This window comes from Myotis brandtii, unplaced genomic scaffold (assembly GCF_000412655.1).
Source record: "Myotis brandtii unplaced genomic scaffold, ASM41265v1 scaffold482, whole genome shotgun sequence".
Classification (NCBI taxonomy): domain Eukaryota; kingdom Metazoa; phylum Chordata; class Mammalia; order Chiroptera; family Vespertilionidae; genus Myotis; species Myotis brandtii.
Genome location: NW_005368420.1, coordinates 658,093 through 681,555, shown reverse-complemented (window position 1 = coordinate 681,555; position 23,463 = coordinate 658,093). Strand labels below are relative to the sequence as shown.

Sequence of the window (23,463 nt, the reverse complement as noted above, 5' to 3'; positions counted from 1 at the left end):
GCGCGCGGGGCATCAACTAACCACCTCTTCACTTTTACTTTTAAAAACCAACACTCCTGGGTGTTTCCACAGGTTGTAAAGCAGATCCAACCCCGATCCAAATTTTTGGTCCATTTCTAAGGACACTTTTTTTCTACATACCAAGCAGGTTTCGCTAAGCAAAGCGGGAACCAGAGGAGCACGCACTATTTTGAATGTCTCTTAAAAGATAAAGCTCATCACAGAAAGTCCATGCTCACAAGTCACTGGTGCAGAAAAAGGGCAAATTATACAATGAAACACACCTACCCCCTCCCTCCACATCTGGGCTATGACATCTTCAAGCCAGGGGCACCCACTTCTAAGCAGTCTCAGCACAGACGTCTCAGGTAGTACCAAGAGGCAGCAAACTAGTGGCTCAGCTCTGACCCACTGGCTGCCAAGTACCAGCTCAGATTCTAACAGAGAGCTGGAAGTCACCGCTCCAGGCTGCTCCAGTATAAATGTTCAAGGAAAATATTTCCTTTCCAAATGTGTCTGAGTTACCAGGACACCTCAAATACATCCCAACAGAAAGCCCCGCCACAGCTGGGAAGGAGTGACCCTAAGCCAGGCCTCTCTTTTCTGCTAGAGCAGGTAGAGCTGGAGAAGAGGGAGCAGTGGGTCCCTGGGCTGATGCCCTCACAGTGACCCTGCTGGCCGTAGCTAGCCCACATGCCACCCTCCTTCCAGTCCTGATGTGACCACCGCTGGCCTCAAGAGGCCAAGCCAGCACCTCCACAGAAAGCCGGGCTGTGAGTGCCAAAGGGACAGTAAGTACTGCGAACACTGCAGTTCTCTCCAACCAGACAACAGCCAGGGGACTGCTCTCAGCACCGTCACCTCCTGAATCTGACTTTAACGAACTTTTACAAACTAACAGTCACCAGCACCAAAGAATTAAGTCAACTAACCTGCCTTGAATTTTAGACCAGCAATCCATATGGCTTTATCTGGTATAAATCTTCTGCCTCTGATCATTTCTGGACCGTGTAGGAAAAAGGAATAGCAATCATTAAAATCTTAGACCACAAAACACTATTTTTATATATAAAATCAAGGCCTTGAACTCTTCCCTTCCCTAAGGGTTGCCTAAGATTCCTTCATGCTTCTATTCAGGGCTAACTCTCCTATTGCAAATGTCATGTGAGCTCTAACATCTCCCACAGGTTAGAGGAACTTGTATATTTCCACTGCCTCTAACAAGGACACATCTGTCACCCAGTGTTGGGCTGGAATAAGCCACACATTGTAACAACACAGAAAATGGGTTCAATCTTTTATCATTACAGGCAGAAGAAGGTATTTGGCAAATTGTTATATATTGTTTATGTACTGTACAAGTAACTTATTCTTGAATAACAAATTTTGCTATAATGTATAAATTGCTATATGTGAATTAAAAAATGTTTTCAGAATATTGATTTGTTGCCAACAATATCTAAAAGCTCTGTGTATTATGACTATGGTCTCTGAAATTGCTGCCCTGCGCAAACACTTGCTTTTCCCGTTGTTCTCCTCCCATAAATCGAGGACATTAACAAGTGCTTATGAGTCTATAGCCGTAAACTGCTTTGTACATCACTGCACCTCTTCTGCCCTCTGGATTATCAGTTTTAATTTTCTTTTTTAAAAAATGAATTATTTTTCAATTACAGTTGACATATATCAGTTTCAGGTGTATCTTATTCACAGCTTTTTAAAAAGTATCTCCTGCCCCCTACTGGTAAAACAGACAGATGTCTGAGTCAGGACCCCTGGCTAAGGACATTCATTTGGGTTCAGGAGGATTGAAAAGGAAGCTTACAGAATCAGCGTCAGGCTGAGGGTGTGGAGTTTCAATGCTGCCCAACTCTGGCCAGCCTTCCTCCTTCTGAAGCGGACCTCTATCCACCAAAGAGAATATCTCAGTCTTGTCTTTTCCTAGAGATACCTTGAACCAGAACTAAAGGTGAAGAAGAAAAATCATTTGACAACTAACCTTCCAGGATATTAAGAAAATACAGCCTTCCTGCCTTGGTATTAACTAGTAGCTTATACAAACACACACTAACTGGATATCAGTTTTTAAAACTTTTTTTATTTTTTAATTTTTTTTTTAAGTTTTTATTTTATATTATCTACAAAGTAAAAGTTTTTCCCTTAACTTAAAAGTTGAACCACTGTAGACAGTGATCACTTCATCAAACTTGATTTATAAATAATAATCCGTCAGTTTGACGGTAAGAATTTACTGAAACTTTGTCAAGTTTAGTAAAAGGGTGTTCCAAGTCTTGATTTTTTTTTTTTTTTAGCAGTAATAGCAGCAAGAATCACTCTTGTTACTTTTGCTAGCTGATGTATACATGACTTTTGAGGGTTATTAAAAAATAAATAACTTCCAGTTTGAGCAAGCAGAGCTGGGGTACTTGCGGGACTCGGAAACAGCATATGGAATTGGAACAGCCCACAAGTTCCTAAATGCCTCTACTCGGTCCAAATATCTTCCACTGCAAGTGAACTGTTAGCATTCCTATTGGATGTTACAAGAAATCAACATATATTTTTAAAAAACAAAATAAATGAAATTCTAGTTTTCTGTGCTTCCAGTTGGTAGAAGCAGTAGAAGGGAGGAGGGAATTTGGCCTTTCGGTTCCTCCAGGGCAGCCTTACAACTGCTGTTGGTGGTGGGCTTGTACTGTAAAAAAGAAAAGTGAATATTTAAACAGAAAACTGGCAACACCGCACATCAGCCTAGTGTCTCTGCAGCACATGACTGTAAACTATCCTTGTGCTAGCTGAACAGGACTCAAAATTTAGTTCACTTCCCCCTCCCATCTGCACCAAAGGGGGAGGAGGGGAAAGAGGGGTAGAACAAACCAGTAAGACGTAAAACCACTTCAGATAAAACTCCCAGAAGACTTGTTGCTCATGGGGTAGAGAAACAGGCTGTAACATACCCCCTCCCCAAATATTAGCCAAGCACCAGTCCTGCTTTCAGAGGAACGCCATGGCAGTCTCAAGTGTTAGCACAATCACGGCCTCTCCCTGTCAGGGTGCAGGCTGGAGCGAATGCTACACTCAGAGCCGATCCACACACAGCACTGCTCATCAGCAGTATTCTCCAGAGCTACGATCAAACTATCATGGTGGTAACCCCCACGCAGACTTGGGACTCAGGAAGGAAACCGCTGCCCTGCCCAGCCTGTCGTAACAAGGAAGGCCAACTGAGTCCTAGGCAGCATCAGCTCCACAGCTGCCGCTGCTCCTCAAGCCAAACCTGGACCATCAGAACACACACAGACTCGGCCCGGAGCCTCAGGCCCTGACACTGACTGATCGTCACAGTCCCTACTGTGCACACTGACGGGTCTTGCTAGTTTTCAAATGCAGGGTTTGAAGCGCTGGCTCTGCCTGCCATTCGACCTGTGCGAGCAGAATGCTTGGGGTGCCCGGCGGCCCCTGCACACACACGCCTCACCTGAAGGGTGCGTCATATAGGGGAAATGCGCTGTTGTCGAGACTGGAATGGGCTGTAGTGCACTTTGAGCGAGGGCGGCCTGGGGACCGCCGGGTGGCTGTGTCGTCATTAGCATCATTGGCGCATGGGCAGTTGGATGAGAAGGAACCATTCCTGACTGTACATGAGCCTGAAACAGAGAGCTCTTTTACGCATACAGGCAACATCTCCAGCTTAAACAACATGTTAACTGTGTTCCTTTCAGGGGCTGGGGCTCTCAGGAAAGGGCAACAGTGGGCCCTCAGGGCCCCTTCTTTTCTCTGGGGACACTCCCTAGTGGGACATCAATTGACCTACAGACATGCTTCGCCCTTTAGCAGAGCGATCCTGCAAGGCTGAGGGGACAGACACCCACTGAGCACGGGGAGAATCAGGACTGTGGTGTCCGAGCCTTCATTTCCGATCACGTGATTCTATACAAAGCTCAGACCCCAGGGCCACCTGTCCAACGTAACAGGCGAGAAGCAATCACGCTTGAGAATCTGGCTTCCATGAGGGACCTGAAGTAGTTTTACAAAGGCTGTTCCTTTCAAATAGGAAAGCAGATTATTACTTTATAAGTGGAGACTTGTCAAATTCTGTTCCGTGGATTACTCTTCTTGTTTGCCCCCCACCCAGCCCTTCTACTTCCTGCCTGCTCACCAGCACTCTCAGTGGGGACGGAGCCAGGGCAGTGAGGAGAGAATCTGCTCTGCTGAAAGAGACGCTGATGGAGTAGGAGGAAGGGGAGGTTGCAGGGAATGGCGCCAGTGAGATGGGGAGAGGAAGAAACAGTCCGTCCAGCCCCGTGTCCCTGTACCGAGTGACAGTGAGTTCGACCTGGTCTCACTGTCAAGTTGGGAAGGTTTTGGCAGGGCCAGGAAGAGCCCTTTCGACACCGTGCACAATTCCAGACCCTGATAAGCCTGAAGGAAATGCTATTTTCATTATCTTACATTTTCAAAAGGGCCCATGGCGTATCTGGCTTCGCTGTGTTAATCCATTTTGCTCTTTCAGCACAAAAACACACAAGTGAGGTTTTAGGAACCCCAACCTATATTCACACACCTACTTAGCCACCAGCCTCTGCTCGACATCTACAGGACCCCGCTCTCATGAAGCTCCTGATCCAGCCAACCAACCACGCTGGCCCACACTGACCACAGCAATCCCGCCCCACATCCACAGCAAACCATCCGCTGCAGTGCCACACTGCGCCAACTCCCAGAGCTGTGGGTCTATGACAAGGCCACCCGAGAGCGCCACTGAGTGTCCTCTCCAGCCCCACACACCAGAGCCTCAGTGGTGCACTTGGACATGAACTGGAGCTCAGTGAGGCAGTCTAGTCTAATCCCACCTAAGTGCTGTTATGAAAGCAGCAAAAAGAGACATCGAATACAGCCAATTCGCCTTCCACAGCTCCAGGGCGGGCCTCAAGGACAGTGTTAGAGCCCAACTTCAGTGCAGGTCCTCTTCCTCCTTACGACAACCCAACTTGGCCCTGGATAGCATCGGACTTTTGTCAGCAGCTGATGCAAACAGCAACCACTGAGACAGCAACCGCACCTTCCAACCTTTAAAGTGTACACTGGAGATGAGCTCCAAAGTGCTTCCAGAGCTGCTCTTTAAGAAAAATGCGAACACCTGGGTGCTCTCAGCCTCTCGTTACACGGCACCGATGTACAAGGGCAAGCCGCTCAAGCAGTTCAACACATGGTCAAGACGAATGTATGGACAGCCAGAGAAAACAGGAGAGATTTCTCTGGATCCATGTGACCAACATTCAAGCTGACAGGCCCAGGGTAGCCAGAGAGTTAAGAATTTGTGAAGGTTCATCCTCCCTGCCACACACCTCATTGTGTGTGTGTGTGTGTGTGTGTGAGAGAGAGAGAGAGGGAGGGAGAGAGAGAGAGAGAGAGGGAGAGAGAGACAGTGTATGTGTGTGAGAGAGAGAGTATATGTATGGAGACATACATATATATCTCAATGAAGCTATTTAAACACAGAAAGCAGACACAGGAAGGGAAGGAGGACCGGGTTGCATTCCAGAGTCAAAGATATTTATATGGTCTCGGTCTCAGCTGGAAAACGTTAAAGGACTGACCAATCAGCAACTTCACTGACCCCATTACAAAACCACACAAACATCCATTTAGGGCCAGATCACGTGTATTTGAGCGGGAGAAGGGAGACAGGCAAATCACACAGGGTTTCCTAGCCTGGAGAGCATCCGGCTCTTGGCTGCTTAGCTGATAACCTTCCTATTCTACTTGGTCTTCACAGAAAGTTGGCTAAAGCTGATTTACCTGAGGTACGTGGGCCATGTGGGGCGGGTTGGTGTACGCCGGCTGGACATGAGAAGGGTGGATTGTGAAGACTGTCTGCTGTGCTGCTGGGAAACTGTTCTGTGGCGACTGCGTGTTGGAAGCAGGTGTCATGGACGGCGGGGTTGGTGCGAGCCCCGCGTGGTAAATGGCTGACTGCTGCTGCGGACCCGCCAGGTGGAGAGCCTGGGCGGCTTGGTGCTGATGGTGCTGCAAAGTGACAGAAAGAATTAATTAAGCAAACCACCTTTTTCATGAAAAACAGTTAAGGGCCGCACAAAAGCTGAGCCTTGTGCATGAAAATGGGCTCCACCTGGCGCATCTAGGGGGCGGGAATGGCAAGCACAGGAGAACAGCAGGGAGCTAAGAGAGGGTGGGACCCATTCAGAGACCTCCTTTCTGGGATAAGCCCCATCTCAGCGTGGCCGAGGTGAAGCAAGACCACTGCCCACGGAGCCAACAGATGTCAGAAATACCCAACCACCTCCGTTAACAAACGTGACTAAAGAAACAAGAAAACTCATCATATAAACAGTGGGAATTAAAAAAAAAAGTCCCAAGCAAATTCCTTACTCTATGTTAAATTAGATTTTTAAATATTGATGTTTATTCTTATTATCTCTCTTAATGTGACTTAAAACCAGCCCCAGGGGCATAGTCTGCAGAGTGCACACTGGCAGTGCTGGGCTGCTAGGTGTTCTGATCACGTAGTCCCAGGCCCCAATCCTGGCACAGAAGAAACACTTAGCACAGAAGAGGAAGCAACGCCATGGAGACCTCTGGATCTCTCCTCACCTGGACGGGGCTGGGTGCAGGGTGACTTCCACCATGTTGGCTTTGCTGCTGTCCAGTGGGGGTGGCTGAAGGCTGAGGATGTGGAGTATGTGGGTGCAGGGTAGCATTAGGGTGCGCATACTGCTGAGCAAGGGAGCCAGTGGAAACTGAAGTGAAAAAAAAGGGAGTGTGTACAACTGCTCCTTATGCCTCGCCAAATGAGCTTTCTTGATGCTCAAGGCCTAACTTATGTTGTTACCAATCTCTATATTTGACTTCATTTAACCATCAATTATCATGAAAAATTAAGTATGAAGTTATTGCTTAACAATCAGATTAACATTTTATTTCTGGTAACACAACTGTACACATTATATAGTTTAAATTTATTCTTAAAACAATTACTGGTTTTCCTGAAAAGGTAACTTAACAAAGGCAGAAACAATTCAAACAATATTCCCCACCCCGCCCCCCCGCAACACACACACACACACACACGCACGCACGCACACGCACACGCACTTTAGCTCAAGGCCATCATCTGGCTAACCTCACCATGCTACTGCCCTGGAGCTGCGGCAGTGTCCCATGGGCACAGACTGGGACTGAGGGGCTGGATAAGGAATGTAGCAAAGACAAGGCTCTATCTTTAGGGCCAATGACCACAATTCTCAGTTGTTCACAGAAGCCACCTGGGCCCTCCCTGTTCAGCAATCTCTCATCTTGCTTGATAAGAATCCAGTATAGAACTACCTAAACTATGTAGAAAATGGAGTCTCTTCAAAGCACCTCCGCCTTTAGAAAGAATGTTACTAGTCAGAGTAACTTCAGAGAAAACATGATGAGCCAACTTAAGTAAAAACATGTTCATTAAAGATAAGAACTCAAAGCCAGTTCTTTGTGAATCTTAGCATGAACCATATCTTGGTATAAAACAGGGAGATTAGGTATAGATGCATCTATTCACCTCTTTCTAAAAGAGCAATTTGAGAATCAAAAGCACAGTAAGAAGGGTTAATTGCTTTGTGACTATCAACAGCAAACTGATACAAACACAAATCATGACGTGTCAATGAGCAGAGGACAGCGTTCTAGCAACCTGTGGCTCCCAGCCTTCTCTCAAATTCCTCCTAAGATCCCTGAGAAGCCAAGCCCAAACATACACAGACAGATAGGGGGCTGAAGCAAGCACTGCTTTGGGATCAGGCACCCTAACTCCAGTATTCTAACAGGCAAGGCTGTGAGGGTCACCAGGATAAATACCTCTGGGTGAGTCCCACGTCAATGTTATGCAGAGGATTAGACACACAAAGCAATTCTGGAATGCTTGACCTTGTAGGGCCAAGGGCCACCAACATTCCAGCCCAACTGGTCCTCTCTCCAACTGCATATGTATCTTTTAAAAGAGGCAAGGGCAAGGCAAAGAGCCAGTGCTAGGACCACCTGTGCATCCAACTGCCAACACCACAGGGGGCAGGAGGGTGTGCCAGAGAAGATTAAACAAAGAAAACACTTTCGTTTATAGATTGGGAAATTTCCCTAACTTGTAAGAGTTACCGTACATTGAAACATATTAACAAGGAAAACCGTGGTAACATTTTCTGGGTGTATTTTGATCCTCTTTTTAACAGACTTTTTTTTTTTTTTTAATTTAAGTATAGCTGACATACAATATCATATTTCTCTGGGTGTTTTCTTTAAAAAGAGTCAGTGACTGTTTTCTGGGATCCAGGAAAAATAATGTGCTAACTGCTTTCCTACTTCGAAAGTCTATGAAAGTAGTCTTTCTCCTCATTGACGGGCTTATTACAGGCCATTCTTCACCAGCACACTCAGTAAGCTGACTTTCAGATCCCCTCAAATTATCTAGGCATGGACTTGGACTAAAAGATTTGACATAAATTTCTAATCTTTGTTCTTGTAAAAATATTACTTATTTTTCAAATGTATTCATTTTATTTTTAATTTATCTTTATTTTATTGTTGAAAGTATTACAGATGTCCCTTTTCCTCCATACCCTCCAACCGCCTCTCAAATTTATTTTTAAATGACTAAAACAGCCACATGCAGCAAGTGGCTGGTGAGACAGCACTACACCATCACCACAGGACGTCCTATTGGACAGCGACGTCTAGTCACTCACACTCCCTGCCTCCAAGCTTCTCAAATGTTTCATTTGCAGCAATACCAAGGCTGTCTGGGGAAAAGCAATCCCTAATCCCAAATTCTATTCATGAGATCTCATAGAGTACAGAATCTCAGAGTTCCTATTTTTATAAACTTTATTTGTTCAAGAAATTTTTGTACTAAAAAGTTTTAAATTTTACTTTTAATTATCTTATAACCAATGTATTAAGAAAATTAAAAGTAACAATAAAAACACAAACTCTAGCATGACCATTACAAAGAGACTGTGCCCATAAAGTCTGATAATTATTATTCATCAATTAGAAAAATATTTAAAATCTTGAAATTATTTGAAGAAAATTAAAGATAAAATATATTTTACTATACATTTTTAAAGGGCATCTCTGTGATAGTTTACCAATTATTTAAAGCCTATAAAGTAATCAAATCTATATCTCATCTGCCTTCAAAGTACTATACTTCAACTAATCTGTGTACACCCACATAGGTTTTTGCTTTAAAAAAAAAAAAAACAACCCATCCTGACTGGCCGGTGTGGCTCAGTGGTTGAGCATCAACCTATGAACCAGAAAGTCACGGATCGAATTCACGGTCAGGGCACATGCCTGGGGCAGGGGCTCAATCCTGTGTGGGGCGTGAAGGAGGCAGCTGATCACTGATTCTCTCTCATCCTTGGTGTTTTTATCTCTCCCTCTCTGTTCCTCTCTGAAATCAATAAAAACATTTTTTAAAATAAAAATGTTTTATTTTCCTACCCTAAACACCGGTAAACTAGAATGTATACAATAAAAATCAAGTAGATATAATCTATAGTTCATAAGCTGCAAATAAAATTTAAAGTTTAATTAGAAATATTTTCATTTGGTCATCTCCTTGCTTAAAAGATATAAAGCAAGTACCTTATCCATGAACTCCTTTTCTTCCTCAAATACAAAAACTGAGTGGCTAGCTAATTAATTCAATACAAATAACAACAAAAATATATAGGGTGTTCCTCCCAAAAATGGACACACACTTTGAATAATTATAAAGCAGTCCTTATTAAAATACATTTCATTTTCAAAATTGAGCTATCAGCTGTTAAAGTGTGTGTACATTTTTGGGGGACAACCTGTAGTTTGGTTCCTTGAAAGGCCAGAAGAATGAGACCAAAAAAAGATGGACAGAAGGAAAATTAAAAGCCTGAGAGGGTGGCTCAGTTGGTTGGAGCATTGTCCCTTCCACCAAAATGTTGTGGGCTAGATCCCAGATCAGGCCACATGCCCTTGTTTTGGTTTTGATCCCTGGTCAAGGCATGTACTGGCGGCAACTAATTGATGTTTCTCTCTCACATCAATGTTTCTCTGTCCCTCCCTCTCTCTCAAATCAATTAAAAAATACATGAACATATCCTCAGGTGAGGATTAAAAAAAAAAAGGCTGAGGGGGGAAATAACTGGAAAGAAAAGAGACAAGAGAGCCCTAACCAGTTTGGCTCAGTGGATAGAGTGTCGGCCTGCGGATTGAAGGGTCCCAGGTTCAATTCCGGTCAAGGGCATGTACCTTGGTTGCGGGTATATCCCCAGCAGGGGGTGTGCAGGAGGCAGCTGATCGATGTTTCTCACTCTCTATCCCTCTCCCTTTCTCTCTGTAAAAAATCAATAAAATATATATATTTTTAAAAGTATAAAAAAAAAAAAGAGACAAGAGAAAGGGAACCAATGTAGAGTAAATGAGAAAAAAAATATAACAGAATCTGAGAAAAAGAAGTGGAGAGCAAAGGGCAGTAAGTTCTGAGGGTTACTAAGTGTATCATTTAACTGCTTTAATTATACATGCTCATTAATTTAGCTAAAGATTTCAGACAGGTTAACAATAAAATGAATTTTCTTCAACAGCTTGATTTAGTTATTCATCAGTTAAACACTTCTATTTATAAAACTTAAGTTGCCTTCATGAAACCTGAATTAGGTCAAGCAAACCAAACAAGTATCCCTTTTTTTGGCCAGACCTGGTCTAGAAGTTTCCTACTTGCTGTGTTCCTTGATACAAATGTTCAAAACTATAAAGACATGATTTTTCAAATCCTCCTAGCACTAACCACATTCCAAAAATAGTTTCCTAAGCCATGATCTTGCTGAAGCCAATTCAGTCCTGTGTGTGTAATTTGCAAGTAGGTGTTTTCATTTTGACCTTGGATGCACAAGTCATGAGAGATCACCAGCACTGCAAAACTTTAAAAACTAAACAAAGCAAAACAAAATCTTCCAACTTTTAAATTTGATGTTAAATTTAGAAAAAAAGGAAGTGAAGGAAAGTGGAAAACTCTTTAAAAGGGGAGTAAAAGTCAACTAGACCAAAACCATGACAAAATGGCAGCAAATTAAATTACAAATAGCAGCCTCACCGTTAGTTTCTTTTAAAAAGACTGACACTCCTTTTTAAGAGAAGCTGTGCTGAGGCAGTTAATGCTTAGGTGTGATGATTAAGGACCTTTTAGCCACTTACCAGGAAACGGACTCCAAAACTAACAGAGACAGTAAGATGGTGAGGATAACTACATTTGAGACCTCAAACTGAGTACATAATAAAATTACTGACACTGTCTTTTACATAACTATATTACATACAGTTTCCCTTTAATAGTATATATACAGCAAGACTCCTTTTTAAAGAGCATCTATTAAAGGATTAAATTTGTTAACATTTCCTAGCACCACATAAATAATACTTATACACTTATTTTTGGATACCAAGTCATGGCACAATTAATGAAAATGTTAAGTCAAATGTTTTCTAAATGCTTTTTAAAATCTGGCACTTAGTAGATTCAGACATTGAGTCATTCTAAAATAATTCAAAATTTAGTCCCTAAAGTAAAATTTTAATGTTTCCTAGAATATATATTTCACATAAAGTGACACATTACTGGCATAAAATCTTAAAGGATTTCTGCAAGTTAGTACCATTCTATTCAAAACCAAAAGTCCATGACTAGCTTTATTGAAAAATTGCCCTACAAATAGAGAAAACACACCTTCCAAGTTCATTTCCAAAAGAAAGCTCTGTCCAGACTTTCTCCCTTTAGGAGCAATCATTTACCTTTTCACTGGAGGTGAGGGGGGCTAGTGTTGCCAAAGATAATCTCTGCTAGGTCATGCTTTCCTGCTTAAGCTCAAGACATCCCAAGGTGTCTGCTACAAATACTTTAAACCTTCAGTCATGCAAAGATTAAAAAGACAGAAATGTTTCCCCCTAGTTTTTCGATCCTATTCAATTCAAAATCCTTGTAAGAATAAGTTTCTTACCAGAATATTAGAAAAACTAACGTTTTAAAGTTGTGGTTGTTCTTGTTATTAATACTAAGTTTGTGGCTTGGTTAAAAAAAAAAGTGATTCAGGAAAAGTTTTTCACACAAGGAAAATATTAGGCATTTCCAAAACAGTCACATGTTTGCTTGGTATGCAAAAATTAATTTCTGAAACAACTGAATTTTTTAACCCAGCTTTCTTGAGCTGGGTTGTATTTCTTTTTTAAAACTCTGAATTATTTACAGGTACACATATCTTTAATAATTTTGTCTGGCACAAGGAAAATATTGTTCAACAAGTCTACTCCCTTAACGTGTATTCTTTAAAAAGTGTTTTACTGTTTAATTAAAATTAGTATAAAAAACCCAACTCACTGGCAAAGTAGAAAGAAGGGCTTGTCTCCTTGTTGTATGGTAATTTGGGACATGCTGAATTTGGGAAATAGAAAGGTAAATTAGGCTTTTGAGGTCTACATTTTCCTAATTTTCTGGAAAGGTTGACATATTTAGTAACTTCTTATTTTATTCATGCATAATTCATTCTTATTTTACAAGAGATGGCAAGTACTTTAAACATTGCTACAAAATTAACTAAGAGAAGGCTGAACAAAAAGACACTTTTCTTCTGTACTGGGATGTCAAATTCTGCAGGCTGACTTGCTTAAATAAAAGGAATAACATTATTATCTAATAAACAGACCAACATGGCATTCCACTGAATAACCTTGATATCAAAAATGTACCAAAATAAAAATTACACAGTTTAATTCAAAAGATAAACAATTCTGTAAGTCATTATTAACAGAAGTAAGATGTTTTTAGGCATCTGAAACTGGATCCAAATTTTAGAAACATAATAGTAATATTAAACATGAGTATATCATTTCTTATTACAATGACTACATAAAGGTGTGTGTGCGTGTGTGTGTTTAAGTACGGCTGAAAGGATATGCACCAAAATGTTAACAGGTGTTGTCAGGTGGAGGGACAATAGATGCATTTTAAATCTTTCTGCCTACTATATTTTCCAATATATCTGCATTAAATTACCAAAAACAAACCAAAAAAAGGATTCTGGATCTAACTCTTCCTGTAGAGAAAGTCTCAGAACTATTTCTGAAAGGTAAATAAAACACTGCCATAAAACAAAGGAGATGAATTAGAAAACTAGATGTTAAGGAAACAAAAAGTAACTTCTTAGGAGGGAGGGGACAGAGGCAAGGATAAAAGTTAGTTTAAGATCAAAGATATGAAGTTTGTGATCAAAGTCCTTTTTAAGATAGCTACAAAGAAAACAAGGTCAACAATTACTTAGAATATATACATATACATATACATATATCCTAATAATTAACTATTCAGTAATTTGTTAGCATATTTATATTAAATATACCAAAAATTTAAAAACAATAATCAGTCTCTCATTCTATTCTCTAAGCCTTTGCCTATGACCAATTAAGGAATGATCAAAAGGTGACATAATTGTCACTAACATCTGGGTACATATTCTTTTGTTTACATAAAAACTTTTAAAAATCTAGGTAGGATGTCGCTTAAAAACAAACTTAATACATACTCAAAATATTTGGTTCCTTTGGGAATACAATATATAAATATTGTACTCGAAGGAGATGAGTACACAATTATATTTCTATGTAAGAGTTTTGTCTTAGTTTAAAATAACACTTAAATTTGTCTGTATTTGGCATAATTAGGATTTAGAATATCTAAATGACTGAAGAATTAATAATAAACTTGTTTTAGCAGATTAAAATTATGGTTTATGACAGCAAAGAACAAAATAATTCCCTAGTGTTCTTTTTTAAGGTATGAAGTATCTAAGAAAACCTCAATTAACCAGTAACAATCATACCAAGTTCACAGCCTTGCCCTTAGCCAGCCCTCATCAACAGACATCAATGTAATACAACCTGGGTAAAATGCAGGAGAGCAGTTCAGATCTGGTTGAGCAACTTTCTCCTGGCACTAAAGAACTGGCTCTGATGACTAGTACATTAAGTCTAGTGATTTGTTTTGTTTGCAATACTTCCTATTTACCCAAACTTGAATGGACTTCAGGGTCCCAGGTCAAGTGCTTTTCAAATGAAAATGTTCTGGGGAAGCATAAAAACCACTAGTGCCTCAAATAACAGTATTTATTGTACAGGCTGTTTTAAACCAATGAAGTTGTTTCAAACCAATGAATATCCATCCAAAAGTCAAAGCCAGATGTTGGCATTGAGGAGAAAGATCCTGCACAACATCACAGTATTGCTACAAAGTCTCAAAATCATGGGTGCACAAATAGCTATTACCTAAAAGCAATGGAAATTTTAGCTCAAAAGTTTCAGATCTTATTCCAAGAGGAGGATGCAAGAAAATGGAAGGGAAGAAATGTTTTTTCCACTTGTTAAATCCTGATGTATTCAGCAGAAACATAAAATAATCCTAACAAACTTTTCACCTAAGCCTTTAACAAAGTGGAGAAGAGTTGAAATATATACAAATTGCATAAAAGCCAGTGTAGGAATCAATGGGGCCTTTCCGTACATACTTAGTCCTGGTTAAGACAACTGAAGACAAGCCAATGACAGGAGATCATAACCAAAATCATAAGTGAAATCAGCCTGTCAGTTTATTTCTCAATTAAATTATGGGTGGGCTTCTTGAAGGAAATGTAGCAATTAGATCGCTTTTACTTAAAGCTCTAAGTGATAATGTAGAAAAGTAAAATCGACTTCTCATTGGTAACAACAGTGCCTTTAACCACGTGGAGTCTGAACTGTGCGACAGGAGCCCCTCCAGGACAGAGGCACGGTGCTGAGTTCCGGGTGACAAGAAGGATGCCTATTAACCTCTAAATGTTATAAACTGTTACCTAAAGTTAGAAACATGAAAATCTTTACATTCCTAGTCATTCAAAGAGTTGAAAGAGGTTTAAAAAATGAAATGTCCATGTAGTTACATGTAATTGTAATTTCATTCTCAGTGGAATTCTTTTCAATTGTATGCAGAAACTTACATCTCTCTCCTCACACTCCAAAAAACGGAAATGCCAAAACCTCAGAAAAGTGCAAAAAACAAAACCTACTTCTTAATAAGGCTGGTACTTAAGATGCATTTTAAAAACATAAATATAGGAACACCCATTAATTTTATATTACACAAGATATAAGTGGAGCCCTAGCCGGTTTGGCTCAGTGGATAGAGCGTCAGCCTGCGGACTCAAGGGTCCCAGGTTTGATTCCAGTCAAGGGCATGTATCTTGGTTGCGGGCACTCTCCAGTGGGGAGTGTGCAGGAGGCAGCTGATCGATGTTTCTCTCTCATCGATGTTCTTAGCTCTCTATCCCTCTCCCTTCCTCTCTGTAAAAATCAATAAAATATATTAAAAAAAAAAAAAAGATATAAGTGGAAATCTGTTTTAAATCTCAACACTGAAAACCGTATTATTTTAGAACTTTAGATAGCTGCTAAATTAACCTGTACAATATATATTTAATTTTTATAGAATATTTTCATTTTACCATTTTTTAAATTGATTACACTTGAAGTGTAAATGTCTAAAGCAGACCTAATACTATACAATTTCGACCACTTAAAATACAGCATGATGCAGAAACACAATCCTATATAATAAAAGGCTAATAAGCAAATCGACCGAACGGCCAAAGGACTGGTCGCTATGACATGCACTGACCACCAAGGGGCAGACACTCAATACAGGAGCTGTCCCCTGGTGGTCAGTGCACTCCCCCAGGGGAAGTGCCACTCAGCCAGAAGCTGGGTTCATGGCTGGTGAGTGCAGAGGCGGTGGCAGGAGCCTATCCTGCCTCCGTGACAGCGCTAAGGATGTCCGACTGTTGTTCCCCGTGGGGAGTGGGCCTGAGCCATCAGTCAGACATCCCCCAAGGGCTCCCGGACTGCGAGAGGGCACAGGTCAGGTGGGGCTGAGGGACCCCCCCGCCCAGCACACAAATTTTGTGTACCGGGCCTCTAGTAGCGTTATAACAAAAATCAATAGAAATATGTAAAGCCAGTGGCCCCCGAGGAAGAGGTGAAGTGCTGGCCACGGCTTCCACTTTGGTAGAACTTCCTCGCATGCCTTGCACAGGGCACATCAAATGATAATACTGATGAGGAAGAGAAGAAAGATACCTCTCCACAAAAGATGCTTGTTACACACATCATTACATTTAGTTAAAGGAGAGACATTTAAACAGAGGAATTTCAGGAACAGAAGTAGAAATAATTGGCCAAGGCTTAAAGCTGGTAAGAGATAAAAATGGGTCCATCTTTTCTTTAGATTCTTTACCCTCAATGTCATTAAAAGGCCAAGTTATTCTTAAACAGAGTAACTTTTCAAAGCTTTAAAACACATTAAGAATAGTCACACATTGAAAAAGACAAACGAAGTGCTTCCTACCATACATCGCATGTGTCTGCTCGTGAGCCCCGTACTGAGCAGCTGAGGAAGACACGAGGCCCGGCTGGGCATGGGCCGCTGGGGCCATCATCCTGGCACTGCCCTGTATTACAGGACTGTAGACATGAGGATGCTGCGTTCAAAGACAAAATAAAGAGCACACATTCAAATACCAAACAGACTCGCTCAAGCAGATTTTAGTTACGTGTCTTAACCCCACGGTGTCCAGGTTTCTGAAAACAACTCTGAAAAATCTAAACTTTTCTTGGCTATTTCTTTTGAAATATTTAAAATGACCAACAACCTTCTAATATACATTAAAAAGCACCCCCATCCTTAACTATCAACCACAGCATAACAAAAAGCACCAGATATAAAGGGAAACCCAAACCCCTCTACCATATTAAAAGTTGAAATTAGAAGTTATTTAAATGAACAAAAATTATGAGTCCCATCAGCCTTACCTGAGACTGATAATGGGGCACGTGCTGAACAAGAGGCTGATTTGGAAACTGCTGAGGACTATAGGCAACGTATTGTGTGGAATAAGCTGGTGGGGTGGCCACAATTGGTGGGCCTGCCGCTGAGGCGGGATGCATCATGGTGCTCTGATGATGCTGGTCTTGCCGTTGCTGGGGCATGTTTGGTACTGCAGAAGATACCAGTGTAAGAAAACAGCATCGCGTGGCACAAACACATGCACATGGTCCACAAGGCTCTGCAGGAACGACCATCCGGCTTGCCTCTCCAATGCCGGTTGTATCACCCGACGCCCACGAAAGCTACTCTGGGTTGTCTGGCCATCATACGTGCTATTCCTCAACCTCAAACACCAACCCCCCAGTTCCCAGCTTTGGTTATTTTGACTCGTCTTTCAGGTGTCAGCTTGAAAGTAACTTCCTTAGAGAGACCTTCTATGATGAGTCTCCAAACTTGATCACATTATGAAGTGTTTCCTTCATACTATTTCTCAAATAACCCCTGTTTTATAACACCAAATTATGCCACTTGCTAGAGAAGGGCAATGGATTTATTCAAAGAAAAACAGGCATACACCAAAAAGCCAAAATACACCCAACACTAATCTTAACTCCATCTTTCTTCATTTCCCACCACTGAATTCTCCCACAATTTCCTAATCTTTCCCAAACACAGAATCACACACTATCTTGTAGCAAGTTTCCAAATAATAGCTCTTTTTAAAAATTAATTCATATCTTTTATTATTCCACACAGATATCTGCCTATGGCCCTTCAGTTAAGAATTCTGCTCAAGCTCTAACCGGTTTGGCTCAGTGGATAGAGCGTCAGCCTGCGGACTCAAGGGTCCCGGGTTTGATTCTGGTCAAGGGCATGTACCTTGGTTGCGGGCACATCCCCAGTAGGGAGTGTGCAGGAGGCAGCTGATCGATGTTTCTCATCGATGTTTCTAACTCTCTATCCCTCTCCCTTCCTCTCTGTAAAAAAATCAATGGAATATATTTTTAAAAAAGAATTCTGCTCAAATGCCATTTTCTCTATAATGTCCTTCCCAGCGCCCGCTAAAGGAATCAAGCTGCAAGCTCTGTACCTCTCCCTCTCGTTCTACTGCAACACTGACTGTTTTCTGTGATGGGTTTATGCTATGATGTTAAACAAGCCATTTGAGGGAAGGAATCATGAACCACTGCTTACAATAGGTATGAGGTACAAAAGTATAACTTAGTATGTTCATAAAGTCATCAGAACTATTAATGTAAGTAGCTGCTAGTTTAGAGATAAAATTTGGTTTTTATTTTAAATATTTGAATTTTTTTTTGCTAAAAATATGATTGTTGCTGAAATTTAGGAGAACCAGTTATATACATTTTATCTACTTAGAAGAGCAAACTTGAAAACCAATACAGTAATATTTTCCTGAATTTAATTCTCAGATTTCCCATATCAAAAAAGCATCTTTCTAAAAAAAATCCTCACCAGGATATGTTTAGTGATTTGAGAGAGAGAGAGAGAGAGAGAGAGAGTGAGTGAGTGTAAGGGAGAAACATCAACATGCTGCCTCCTGTGTTTGCCCCAATCAGAGACTGAACCCACAACCTAGGTACGTGCCCTGACTGGGAATCAAACCCACCAACCTTTTGGAGTATTGGATGACATTCCAACCAACTGAGCCACCCACCAATGCTCAAAAAAGCATCTTTTAGAATAGAAAAGCCACCCAAAAATCGAGTATCATTTTTATCAAGTGAAAGTTTGTCTAATTAAGCTTAGTTATCACTATTACTTTTGATACATATTATGACCCTCATATTTTAAAACAAATTTAAAAAGCTAGTCAAGTTTACCATCCTTTTTAAAATTAAAAATTAAACATTCAGACATCTTGTCTGAAGCTTCCCAAGACACTGAGAGGCTGTGCCACTCCTAAATTTCTGACCCTCAGAAACTGTATGAAATAATATGTTTGTTGTTTTAGACAACTAAGCTTTGCAGTAATTTGTTGAAAGATAGATAATGGAGTTATTATTTTTACCAGTTTTTGGTGTAAGAGAATAAGATGCAAGCAGAGAGAGTAAAAACCTTGCAAAGTTAACTTGAATTAGATAATCAATATGGGTTTCTGAATTTTTTAAAAGAAAAAAAAAGTGGTAGTCCCCAGGTCTGTCCACTGAAAAGGCTCAGAAGCAATAATTCAATAGCAATAAGCATATCCAATGACCAGAAAATGGTTTCTACATACTATTTCCCTGCAAAATGAATCAGGGTTCCTTGGAGGAATACTGATTTGGGTTTAAGATTTGAAGATTAACCTCAGATACTTTATTTGTAAAGAAGATAAGCACTATTTGTAAAGAAGATGAGCACTTGCCCTAACCGGTTTGGCTCAGTGGATAGAGCGTCGGCCTGTGGACTGAAAGGTCCCAAGTTCAATTCCGGTCAAGGGCATGTACCTTGGTTGCGAGCACATACCCAGTGGGGGGTGTGCAGGAGGCAGCTGATCGATGTTTCTCTCTCATTGATGTTTCTGACTCTATCTCTCTCCCTTCCTCTCTGTAAAAAATCAATAAAATATATTAGAAAAAAAGAAGAAGAAGAAGAAGAAGATGAGCACTAGCCCTAGCTTGTTTGGCTCAGTGGATAGAGGAGCATTGGCCTGCGGACTGAAGGGTCCTGGGTTCAATTCCGGTCAGGGGCACATGCCTGGGTTGCTGGCTTGATCCCCCGTGGGGGGTGTGCAGGAGACAGCTGATCAATGAGTCTCTCTCATCATTGATGTTTCTATCTCCCTCTCCCTTTCTCTGAAATTAAAAAAAATATATATTTTAAAAAAAGAAAAAGAAAAAGATGAGCACTAAAAGGACCTGGGAGCCAATGTGAAGGGATTGCCATTTGTCAAAGGACAATCAATGGGAGCAGTAAGAAGGATAATCAACTGACTCAAACACAATGAATACACAAAAGTATATGAAAACCTATGCAGCATTCATAATTTTTTTAAAATAAGAATAAAACAGGGTTGGGGATGAGAGCTCCATCCATCCTTAAGCAAACAAACAAACCCACCCCAAAAACATTTTCACTGGACACTATTGAAAGTAACAAGGGCACCAACTCCCCACTGAAAACTGGCACTTAGGCCCATTTTCAGCACTTAATTGTAAGCATTTACCCTAACTTTTCTGTACAAACTCTTCAGGATAATCAAATAGCCTTTGTTGAAAAGAAGAGTCCCTCACAAAATGATTCTAGCTAGTAAGTGGAGAAGAAATGTAAGAATACACCATTTTCAAACTCCTAATTATAGTGGTTTTCAGAGTATAGCAGTCCCAGATCAGCAGCCTCACCTGGAAAATGGTTTTATAAATTGCACGAGAAATGCAAATTCTCAGGCTATGCCCCAAACAGACTAAACTGGAAACTCTGGGGGAAAGGGCCAAGTAATTTGTGTTTTAAACTAATACTCCAGTGATTCTGATGCACAAGAAAATTTGAGACCCACACCCCTAATTTTTAAAAAATGATGTTAAGCGTCAATCATTAATGAATTGGATAAAAAATTAATAGAAAACTTTACAATTGGGGAGGAGAGAATCAGGCTATCACTACCTGACCCCTTAATCAGCTGAGCTATCTTAAAATATCTAAAAAAGATTTCCATACTTTAAGCAGACAGACACTGAGTATGAATGAAATGGCATGACGTCTGCGCTTTGTGTTAAATATGCAAAGATACAAAGCACAGCTCAAGTAAATATAACAAAATCTATTTTTTTAAATATATATATATTTTTTTATTGATTTCAGAGAGGAAGGAAGAGGGAGAGAGAGATAGAAACATCCACAATGAGAGAGAATCATGGATCGGCAGTCTCCTGCAAGTCCCCCACTGGGGATCGAGCCCATAACCCGGGCATGTGCCCTTGACCGGAATCGAACCTGGGACCTTTCAGTTCGCAGGCCAACGCTCTATCCACTGTGCCAAACCAACCAGAGCACAAAATCTTAATAGTAGAATCTGAATGATGGACAAAGCCGGTATCTAGTCATCCCCTATCTTCTTAGCACAGTACCTGTTTACCGCTGATGCTCTTTGCAGTGCCTGTTCTATCTTATTAGTGCCCTCGGCATATATAATTTCTCCTCTATTACAGGGCCTTCAGAATTAAGCGCACCTCTCCCACCAGAGAGCTGCACTGTAGTGCTGGCTTCCACTCCAATAATCCTTTATGTTTTAACATAAAAACATTCCCATTTCATTGCTTTAAGTAATGATTAAAATAGCAACACCAGGTGGCAATATATGAACATCTTAAAATTAACCTCATTCAAAATGGCACTAAAAAACACTTTTCTTCCCTAAAATTTTCAGGCCCTCAGCATAAGTTTAATCCTATAACTAGGTAAAACTTCAACAGGATCCAGTGTTTTGAAGCAAAGATAAAGGATATCATATGTGTAAAAACAAACAAAAACCATTAAAAGTTTAAATTATCAGCATCCACAAAAGTACAATTACTTCAAATACTGAGGAAAGCTTATTAATGTAAGACATGAAATTTTTATGTCATGAGAGTTAAAACATGATGGGAGAAGGCATTGAGATATGTCTCTTTTATACAAATCACTAAATTTTCTATTGTTTCTCAGTAAAATTATAGCTATTAATTATCCTCAATTACCTCCTCAAAAAAGGAGGCCCTCCAGGCATTTTTCAGCGTTAATAGATAAATGTTTTCTTCTATGAAGGCTCTTTAATCACACAAGCATATAATACTAGATTATATAACATTTTAAATTTCATATTGAATTTATTGGGGTGACATTGGCTAATAAAATTATATAGATTTGGGGGGTACAGTTCTATAACACATCATCTATATATTGTATTGTGTGTTCACCACCCCAAGTCAAGTCTCCATCCATCTCCATTTATCCCCCCCTTACCCTCTTCTACCTCCACCCACCACCCCCTTTGCCTCTGTCTATGAAGCAAAACACTCATTTTAAAAATGAGGAAACACCCTTCTAGTGGGATTTTGATGGTTTCTAAAATGAGCTGCCCAGTGCTTTAAAAGAAATTCTGGATTCTGGGGGGAAATTATATGTTAGTATAAAATAAAAATGTCAGGAACCTTGGTAAATTAATTTAGCAAACACTCTTTTTAAATTTAACATTGAAAACTGCAAAAGTCAGTTATTTTTTTGAAGAACCTGAATAATCACAACTGATAAATATTTCTCCTCCCATTTTGTTAGTAAATAACGCATCTGAATACCTTATGCAATGCTGATCATCAAAAGTCAAAGCTGAACCACAAGTATTTCTTCATTATAAACTGAGTTACTTAATACATGCATCATGCAGACTACAAGCAAACACAGGCAGGATTATTCTCACCTTTACCTGCTCTATATGTCTTGGCTTGATTCACTGGCATGGGCGTCATAGGTATAGGGTATAAAGGCTGAGGGATTTAAAAAAAAAAAAGGAAAATTAGGCTCTCAAGATAATAACACATTTTACCATTCTCTCAACTGTAAATTGCTAGAGAGCTAGGCCTGAGGTTTCCTAATTCTGAGTCATTAAAAAAAAAAAAATTACACCCACAAACCCCAAACTACAGTAAATCTATATCATCTTCCTCACCAGGAACATTCTCAGACTTAGCTCCTCACACTAACAACACACGACACCACTGCGCGTCGCCCCTTTTCAAATACTTCTGTTATGCCACCGCTGCTTCAAGTCACCAGCTGTCAACTACAAATAACCAAGGAGAGTAAGTGAACATCAAGTTCTATGACTTACTTGCACGCCTGGGCTCACTGGGACTGGATACATCATATTTGGTGCAAAACAAACAGGCTGAGTATAAACTGGAGTTGGCTGCTGATGACCCACCATGGACGGGCTAGGTTGTGCTTGAGGACGAGGCGAAGTTGGGGTGGTAGAAGGCTTTGGCTGCAAAAAAACAAAAATCGACTCTCTTAAGATGAAAAGCTCATTATTATTGCAACCCGAAGACTGATTTTCTCCATCTTTCTAAGTTTTACTCATTTTTAATTAGTCCCTTTTAATGAAAAAACTTATAGAAAATAAACTTCACACACTTCAAATAAAGTAAAACTTCACCAATTATTCAATAATACTATTAAAAAACAGTGGCAGTGACTTTTAAAAGAAACTGAAGTTTTACAACATTTAAAAAATAAATCTGGTAGAGAACCAAGATGGCGGCATAGGTTAATGCCGGAGTTTGCTGCCTCGAACAACCACTTCAAAAATACAACTAAAAGACGGAACGGACATCATCCAGAACCATAGGAAGGCTGGCTGAGTGGAAGTTCTACAACTAGGAGGAACCGAGAATCAGAGGAGGCACAGTGCTGAAGTAAAATACTAAGGTGCGGAGTGCGCGCGGCGCGGGCTGGTGGCTGAGGGCGCGGTTGTCTGTTTCAATCCGGAGGGAGCCTCAGACTCTGAGCTCCAGCGAGTCTCTAGGGACCCAGACTCAAATGGGAGAAGC

General features: G+C 40.6%; 1 protein-coding gene across 11 annotated transcripts in view; it reads right to left on the bottom strand.

Annotated features, from left to right (window-relative positions):
• ATXN2 (ataxin 2) overlaps positions 1 to 23,463 on the bottom strand; it is a 71,344-nt gene that overhangs the window by 6,059 nt on the left and 41,822 nt on the right. For 4 of the 11 annotated variants that reach the window (XM_014547724.1, XM_014547728.1, XM_014547723.1 and 1 more), the window contains 9 exons: positions 22,746 to 22,898; positions 22,335 to 22,401; positions 16,921 to 17,105; positions 16,457 to 16,589; positions 12,407 to 12,460; positions 6,616 to 6,761; positions 5,803 to 6,030; positions 3,479 to 3,647; positions 2,582 to 2,695 (listed from right to left, as the gene is read on the bottom strand). In XM_014547724.1, the coding sequence (XP_014403210.1) occupies positions 2,667 to 2,695; positions 3,479 to 3,647; positions 5,803 to 6,030; positions 6,616 to 6,761; positions 12,407 to 12,460; positions 16,457 to 16,589; positions 16,921 to 17,105; positions 22,335 to 22,401; positions 22,746 to 22,898 (1,164 nt within the window). In that variant the 3' untranslated portion in view covers positions 2,582 to 2,666. Of the gene's footprint in view, positions 1 to 932; positions 1,002 to 1,825; positions 2,696 to 3,478; positions 3,648 to 5,802; positions 6,031 to 6,615; positions 6,762 to 12,406; positions 12,461 to 16,456; positions 16,590 to 16,920; positions 17,106 to 22,334; positions 22,402 to 22,745; positions 22,899 to 23,463 lie in introns of those variants that run through there. The other 7 variants (XR_001364064.1, XR_001364065.1, XR_001364066.1 and 4 more) reach the window with 5 other exon arrangements.